The 9009-nt window shown below is 33.6% G+C and overlaps 1 protein-coding gene across 2 annotated transcripts; it reads right to left on the bottom strand.

Annotated features, from left to right (window-relative positions):
• Nucleotides 1–629: 629 nt before the first annotated feature.
• On the bottom strand, nucleotides 630–8724 carry LOC145249516 (uncharacterized). 2 transcript variants are annotated; one of them, XM_080111132.1, is made up of 2 exons: nucleotides 7212–8723; nucleotides 630–3785 (listed from the first exon to the last, which is right to left on the bottom strand). In XM_080111132.1, the coding sequence occupies exons 1-2, from the start codon at nucleotides 8511–8513 to the stop codon at nucleotides 3777–3779; spliced, it is 1311 nt and encodes a 436-aa protein (XP_079967258.1). In that variant the 5' UTR covers nucleotides 8514–8723; the 3' UTR covers nucleotides 630–3776. The 2 variants fall into 2 exon arrangements, with proteins under 2 accessions (XP_079967258.1, XP_079967257.1); XM_080111131.1 differs by having other exon boundaries at nucleotides 631–3785; nucleotides 7100–8724.
• Nucleotides 8725–9009: the final 285 nt, after the last annotated feature.

The following is a 9009-nucleotide window of genomic DNA, read 5'->3' as shown; positions in this document are numbered from 1 at the left end:
TGAAAATTCACATAAAAAACGAAAAGGACCAATGTATTTTATTTTGTCTATTAAAGGTCTGGTATGTTTTGTTGACATAATCTAAGAAAAAGGAACGCAGCAATGTACTCATAGGAATAAATAAGTATCATAGCGTTCATTTATGATAAGGATACCATTAATCCCGAATATAAGAATGGTCAAAGCTTAGCCAATCACAATGTCTAGAATAAGGCTGGGGAGACTTTTTTATTTGTGAATTAAAAAATGGAAAGAGTATGTTATGTGCACGTAAGTAATAACCAGTTAATGGTGGTGCAAGCACAATATTGTAGGAAAATATAGAATTTGACCTGGTCTCAACTGGTAGCGGTGAGACCACTGAATATTGAGAGAGAAAAATAGGAACTCCTTTCTCTGTAGATGTGGTGAGTAGATGTATTGAATTTGTATGTGGCATCTCTTGTTGAAAACCTACCGTACTTTGGTCTAGAGGGGAATTTCTATAATCAAAATATTATATATGGAGATAAAACTGAGAAGCAGCAAAATCCCACCCTTTCATTGTAGAGGCCCCCAGCTGCTGGAAAGCTTTCTACTCTTAATAGTTTATTTCCTCAAACTACTAGACTTTGGAAATCCCTCTCTATTTCCTAAAATCCAGAAATTTTAATGCAATCAGAACAGACGTCTATCTACTTGGAGTATCCCTGTAGACATGGTTTGTAATTCACAGTAGCCCATTACGTCTCCATGGCAACATGCCTTGTTTGGAATGAAAAAAAAAATAAATAAATAGTCGGAATGCAAAAATTTTATGTAGAAAAATAAAATTATAGTTTTAATGAACAAAATGACAAAAAAAAATTTACAAGTCTTTCTTTTTGGTTTTTATAAAACATCTTTTTCTTTTTTATAAATTCATTTTTACGTCGTTTTGGCAAAATAGAAAGTGTCCACTTGGTGATGGCTTCTGTTTTTAAAATCTGAATTTGACAAATGCTGTTTATATAAAAAAAAAGTTTCATTATTTGAGACCGCTTCGATTTTAGCACAATTTTTGGCATTTGTCCAGAATTCACACCCATTACAAAAAACAAAAAAAAACAAGAAAAAATCTATATGATGTATATGTAACATAGTCATTAATATGTAGGGATCCAATACGTTGTAGACTTTTTTCGCAAAGAACATAAGAAAGAAAGAGGAAAGAAATTCAACTCGCTGTTTCAAGTTTTAACAAAATACCTTTATTCCTCCTTCTCCGGTCTTGGTTGTAACATCTGTCATCCATATATCTCTAACATGATCATTGGTGTGTGCACAGGTGCTTCTTTTTATGACCTTTTCCTTTCTTCCTTGCCATGATGTCACCTTGCACATACAGCTGCTTTATATTTTGCTCTGTTACATATATACACCCGTGACAGAAATAAAATGTTGTACATCATAATCATGTTAATCGATAGAATAATTTTAATTTTATAAAAAAAATTTTTTTTTTAAATCATTTTAAGGCAAATTTAAACTTTTCCAATGCACCATGTTAAGAATGGCTTTCTCGAGTTGGAGTTATCTCCCTTGTTTCTTTAAGCTGTTTTCAAAATGTCACTCATAGTTTAGGCATGAAATTTTATTTTCTCATTTAAAAATAAAACTACTTGATCAAGTTACTTGATTTTTGGGGTACAGAATTTTCTTTCTATCTTGGGTTTGTACATCATACAGATTTTTCTTTATTTTTGCTTTTCATATAGGAGGAATTTTGGATGAGCACCAAATTTTCATTTTCACTTGATTGCTGAGGAGCCCTGGAGAAAATTTGCAAACTACTTCCAGATGTTCTTTAATAACCATGTTGTTAAGCAAATTAGCCTAAAAAACGTAACTTTTTAACAAAAATGGTACTTCTATGGAATTTGAACCAGCTATTTTAGGGTTCAAAAGAAACAGTTTGGTTCAAATTCTCTAGAAGTACTAAAATATATATAAAAAAAAGAAGAAAAAATAAAAATTACAATTATAAAAAAGTTTGATGTGATTATTTTTAATAAAGTAAAATCTAAATTTTCAATTATAAAATGAAAACAAAACACAAAAATAGTTTGATTTTCAGTGCTTCCTGGTGTATTTGATTGGTACCAAATTTCTGTCTTAAAAAACGGTAGATCATGTGATATTTTAGCTGGTACAATGAGAATAAATACAACTCTTTACTAATATTAAGGATGCACTTTTTGATAAGTCTTTCCTGGTGAAAAAAATACATATCTTCTCATGGAATTAATTATCTATTTTTGATAAATAAAAAAAAAAACACAATAATAATCAATTTCGTTTGCGCTTCAGTTATAAAAAAAAGGTACTTATGCAGAATACTAACCATTTTTTTTTTTAAGACAGGGTATGGGTGGACATGAGGTCGCAATTTTTGGAGTCCTGACAATTGCTCAAAATTCTAAAATGAAACAAAATAAATCTCATGGTGACAGTTATTAGGTGAGTTTCTATCAGTATTTTGTTTCATTTTTGAGTTTTGAGCGATCATTAAGATTCCAAAAATGTCAGCCCAATGTTCATCTTGTTTTTGTTTAAACTTAGAAACTCAACACTACTTCTGTTTCTAACTAAACACTTAAAAATTAATTAAAGCACTAAAAATTCAACGATGAAGGTAGAAGAGTAACTTATCTTGCTTTTGGTAAAATTTATTTGTCATATAGGGTAATCTGGAGTATTAGGTACCAGCAAGTATATCGTATATCTTTATAGCATTACTATGACACTTGTGGGGAGATAAATATCAAGCTTCTCTTGCCTTGTTTTTGTATGCTTTTAGTATGTTCATTGCTTTGAACTGATACTCATCTAAGCCTAATGCATGCAATAGTGTATAAATTATTTGTTTAAAAAGATATCCTGAGCTTTGAAAAAAGATAGTGCTTAATGCCCCATCTCTGTATTTTTCTCAAAGAAAAGAGTTGAAAATCTCTTGCAAATAATGAGAAACATGATTATACAGAGTGAAACGATAAATTGTCGCCTAAAGAAAACAATACTGCAGCTTTATTTTAAAACTTTTATTGAAAAAATAAGTCGAGGTAACTTGATCATGTAGTAGAGCTGACATCTATTCAATATAGCCGCCTTCAGCCTCAATCACCGCCTCAATACAAGTCCAGAACTAGGAGCATGCCTTTTCCACAGCTCGGCGAATATTCGGCAATCAGACTGGCTTTGGTGTTGTGGGAGGTTATGTTGGTGATGTTCTCAATGTATGACCGAACTAAGTAGTCCAGCGGGTTCAGGTCAGGGAAGGAGGGGACCAGTGAAAGAAGGGTACAAAGTCGTAGCGCTCCTTCTGGGTCTCTTTGGACTTGTGAGCCGGTGACGAGTCCTGCTGCCACACCAAGGATCTGCCAGCAGCCACCTGATTGCACCAACGGATCACCACATTCTTCAGCACATCCAGGTACACTTTGGTGTTGACTTTCAAGCTGACTTCAAAGATATAAGGTGGCATGATGTGATCCTCACTTGAAACCACACCAAAGGCCATAACCGTGGCTGGAAACTTTTTTGTTTTCATCACTCTGGGCATGTCCCTATTATTCATAGCAATCCAATGATCAATTTTGAGAATGTTGGCAATGGTCCTGTTGTCATAACTTGGATTGGTAGAGAGCACGAGTTGTACAGCGATGCATTTCCGATCTCGCTCGTTTAACATTGTGTCACTTTCAGACATGATAGAAGGCTCCTATTGCTTTTGGTATTTGTATACAACTGGCCAACTATTAGATGGTCTGCAATAAACAAAGAAAACTGGTTTTTATCAAACAGAAATGGAATCACGTCGTCTTTTCTAGGGCAACAATTTTATCCTTCTACCCTGTATTAATAAAGCTTGACATATTTTCATTATGGAGGAAGTTATATAAAAATCAGTAATTTGTTATAAGTCAGCATTTATTAATAATAATATTTGAGTACACAGGTGTTTAATGTCCCATTAAAAATTTGATTGAGAGTGAAAGGTGGAGTCTAAGGTATTCAGAGGTTATGAGGCTGTCGTGAAGAAGCAGATGCGTGCCAATCAAACAGCCAAGTATTTTTAAAATCAATAAAATGTCATTATTCAGGCTAACATCTGAGGAAATCCACATGTTGGGAAGCAAACGGTACCATATCTGCTCATGAAAATGAGGCTTATTAAGTGCATCAAGCTGGTGCAGAATGAGCCTGGGGATTCACTTCTGAGATGGTCCCTCCTCATGAAGTTTGCCCAAACACATGTAGGATCAATGGAAAAGGACTTTCCCCATGATGTTTATGGCCTACATAGATAAATCCTTGAAGTCAGAGATCATCAAAGCAGGATTTAGTTGCACCGACATCTGTCCTTTCAATGCCCAAATTGCTCACTGCTCAAACAGAACCCACCACATCTTCATTCACACTAGCCTCTCCAGTGTTTACACTGACCACCCCACTCTAAACCCTCATCTTTAGCTCCCTCCCCAGGACATTCTTCCTCATACCCGTTTCCTTGATGATTTCATCAGTTTCATCCAATTCATCGAAAAACTCCTTCCCCAAAACAACTGATTCCCCAATTTCAATCTGCAGCAAGAAGAAGATCAGCTAGAATACGATTCTGATATGGGGGAGCCTCACAGCAGATGAAAGCATCAACAAACTCATTGAGATATTTGCTGCTAAGGAGGTTGCTACAGCATCCAGAGGATGTGGTAGAGGAGAAGAAAGGAGAAAGCCAAGGATAAAAGAACACCAAGACAGGAGACACCATCACAACCATGATCAAGATGCCCACTGTCAACAACTGGGGGATACTGACCTCGAGAAATGTTGCAGAGGGGGTAGCGTAGAAGGTATTAACTGGGTTGAATGTAATATCTGTAATTCCTGGTATTATATACAGTGCACCAGCATCAATATTACACTTAAAACCCCCCAAAATGAGAATGGCTGTGTGATTATTGAACACAGTATACCTGCTGCTTAATGAGAGATAGTGCCTATTGCTCCAAATGAGTGAAATTTGTGGAAAATTAATCATTTGTTATTTTTAAATATTCAACAAAATATATATTCTTCTCTGATGAACACTAATCAATTTGTTTAAACAAAAATATCACAAATATATATATTTTGCCCCTGTCCCATCACCGCAGTGTTGTATCTCTGTGCCTGTTTTACAGGTATTTTAATGGAATCTGCTCTGATGAACTTATTGCACTTGTGCCCCCTAGACATAGCCCGATAAACCCACTTAGCAACAAAATTTCACCCCTTCACTAGGTCCCTAAATGCTAGAAGGTTTTCTATTCTAATAGTTTCTTCCCTCAAACAGATAGACTTTGGAATTTCCTTCTTGCTACCTGCTTCTCTTACTGTACTGAAATGCAGAAGTTTAAATGTAATGTAAACCAACATCTTCGTTTGGTCGTTTGGGTTGGTTGTTTTGTTTTAGAGCGTGTCAACCCTTTTTGGGTTATTTAATGCTGAATCCAGTATAGTACATCAAACCTTTGAGTTATTCATGTTGCATTTAGTTATTTTGTCGAAGGCTTTTATTCTTCAAGCTCTTTTTATCTTCAATCGCTAGTTTGTAGTGTTTGGTTTGGTTGTCTTGTAGTGGATTTTGTTCCCTGCCCTGCAGTACATGAAGGAGTTTTGCAAGGGAAAAAGGAAAAGAGTTATAATATTAATGTTTGGTAGATTTTAAGTTAGGACACCGGTGGAGGAGAGAGAGAGAGGGAAAAAGGAAAAGGAGGAGGAGAGAAGGTGGGCTGTTGTTTTTGTTTTTGGTTTTGCAGAACATAATTAAGTTTTACCAAAGGGAATAAAAAGCAAAAAACATGATAGTCGAAAAAACTTATGAAACTAAATTTGATTAACATAAAATATAGAAGCAGTGAAAAAGGTGGTGCCAGTGCCTAATTCCCTAGGTTAATCTATTTGTTTCTTTACTAATTTTTTGGTTTGTTGTCTATAGTAAAAAAAATGCCCTGATTTTCAAGTTGAATTTAATTTTGACAGTATTTTTTGTTTTTGAATTGTTAAGTTAGTTAAGAATGGGTTTCTAAATAATATTATTTCACCACGGTCCGTATAAGTACAAAAAATATATTGGTAATGTCCAAGATCAATGCTCGGAAAAAAAACAAAAAACAAAAATCAAGCTACCGGAATGGGATACGGAACGGAGTCAAGACACGAAAAACAAAATCGTATATTTATTTTAACAAAATTTCTTTAGTTTTAACACTTCTTGTGTTATCACAAAACAAAAAAAAAATACTTTAAAAAAATTAAAAAAAAAAAAAACACTTCTTGTATTACCAAATAATCAAACAAATATTTTATTCAAAAAAAATTAATTTAGTTTTAACACTTGTTTTACAACAAAACAAAACAAAAAAATAAACAAGTGTTAAAACTAAATTAATTTTTTTGGTAATAAAATATTTGTTTTATTATTTAATACAAGAAGTGTTTTTTTGTTTTGTTTTAAAGTCATTTTTTTGTTAGCTTCGTGGTAACAAAAGTGTTAAAACTAAGGTAATTTCTTGAAAATAAATATACGGTTTTGTTTTTTTGTTTTGTTTTGTCCTGACTCCGTAACTCTGTTCTGTTCTATAATCAACCGTGTCCACTTCAGGTAGCTTGATTTTTCCAAGCACTGATTTTGGACATTACCAATATATCTTCAAGATTTAATTCCATTCTCAAATAAATTCCAGAACTCCAATAAATTTAGTGATTATCCTTATCTTCCCTTAAAATGAAAATAAATGATTTGTCTATACATGTAACTGAGTTTCTGATTTCAAAAACAGGCCATCAGCAAGTGGATACTTTCTATATTACGCAAATGTATAAAAGATTTGGTATATATAAAAGATTTAATTGTGTTTTGGGATTTTAGCTTGTTTTACAAATATGACTTTGAATCTTTTTCTTTCTTCGGGTTTTGTGGTAACTTCATCAAGCAGATTTAGTAGATAGTGTTTAAAGATCTCTTGTTTCTTTTCATCTCTGAAATTGTGCCATGTTGTTTGTTTTACTGGATTAAAATTACTTAAACTGTAATCACCTTGTCCGTACAGACCTTTTTTCACATTTGAATAATGTCTTTCAACAGTTTCTCGCAACGCATCTATCAATTCCTCAGTTTGCGATATTTGCCAATTAACAGAACTACTTACTATATAATTCATTGACTCGGCATTGTTATTGGTCCAATAGTTTGGGATTCCAAGTTTCCATTTTGGCAGACAAACATGATTGTAAATTTGGTCAGCTATTTTGAAAATGTATTTTGAAAAAAATTTTAAATTTCCAAGTTCGGCGTGCAACTTGTGCTCTTTCAAGTCAAATTCTAGTTTTGATTGTGAACCCATTAAACCGCCATCACCAAAAAGAAGCGTTTTATATTTTAGAACGATCTTTTCATTCAACTTGCAGTCCTTGCCCACATAGTTGGTAAAATTTTCCTCTAAATTTTTTGCACAAAGAAGAGATAGTGAATTTTTGAAGACCGATTTAACTGCTCTCATTACATTGTTTTCGTGTTCACAACCGAATGTAATCTTGCTCGTATCGATTTTAGAATCGGGATCACTTTCAAGAATTGCTGCAACATGGCTAAAAAAATAATGATAGTTCTCAAATGTAATATTCTCGTGCAGCAGAATCGGACCAAATACAATCGGGTGATCTCCGGTTTCCTTTCTAACAATTCTCTGATTCTTATATGTAAGTATAGTCAAAAAGTAGGACCCTAGATTAAAAGTACTGTCTATACCAATGATGACATTTTCCCTCTTACAATTCGTTTTAAAATCTGCAATTTGATCATCCGTGTAGCAGATGATAGGGGGCAAGTTGTCAGGAATATTCAGGACTGACCTCACAAATCCATCTCCAACTTTACTGAGGCATCTGAGAATATCAGAGACATTTCCAACCGGACGTTTAGGACTTATGATTTTTTTATTGTTATTCACTGGTTGGGCGCCGATGTATTGATAAAGAATTTTCTCAGAAAATCCGGGATTTTTCTTAGAAATTAGTGAATATACAATTTTGCAGAAGAATTTACTTACATTTTCGGCTGTGTACTTCTGAAAGATGAATACGTCCTTTTCTCCAGGCGGAGGGACGATTTTTTCGAACGATTTGATGCCATCAATCATTTTTTGAAAGCAGTAACCGTCATCACGCTTATAAATAAGCTTAAAGTTATGTTCGAGATAGTAAGATGTGCGATGCTTAGATTTGCTGCTAATCCAGCCTTCAACATCGTCCAGATATCTTTGCGTAATACTTTCTGAATTCGGACGCTTCTTGCAAAAGAAATAGCAGTTTGATTTATCAAGAGTAGGGGGAGACTGAAGAACAGTGGTGGATTCCTCAAACAGTTTATAAATTTGCATAATATCAGAAAACGGGCAACTTAATTCTTCCACACCATCGATAGATGATGCTTTTTTTAGTTGACCATCCATGTGCTTTAGTCGATTAGTTTTCCTTCTCCATTTTACATCAACGATAGCGTTTCTTTACAGAATTCTCGTCGGTATGGATTTAATCGAGAGTTGGCATCCTTAAGTTTCGTACTCAATCATTATAAATGCTTAATTAAAAAAAAAAATCTCATTGTTTTTATTTTATTATAAACAGTCTTATATATATATATATATATATATATATATATATATATATATATATATATATATATATATATATATATATATATTACTGACTTCTCTATTTATAAACAAACGACGCACGGATCTAGTTGTCACAACAAAAGTAGGTACTTGTGTTGATTGGCAATCTTTTAAACCAAAGCATTTCAGGCGAGAACATTACATACCTACGAGTCATATCAAAATAAGGGCAAACACGCACATTAACTTATTCAAACGTAGCCAACGTAAATAGAAGCCCGTTCTATTAAAGTCACGTAACTTGGTAACGTTACAGAATAAAGTATTTACG

The sequence above is a fragment of the Euprymna scolopes genome, chromosome 28 (assembly GCF_053919585.1).
Source record: "Euprymna scolopes isolate OS-2025 chromosome 28, ASM5391958v1, whole genome shotgun sequence".
NCBI classification, from domain to species: domain Eukaryota; kingdom Metazoa; phylum Mollusca; class Cephalopoda; order Sepiida; family Sepiolidae; genus Euprymna; species Euprymna scolopes.
This window is presented reverse-complemented; position numbering and strand designations above follow the sequence as displayed.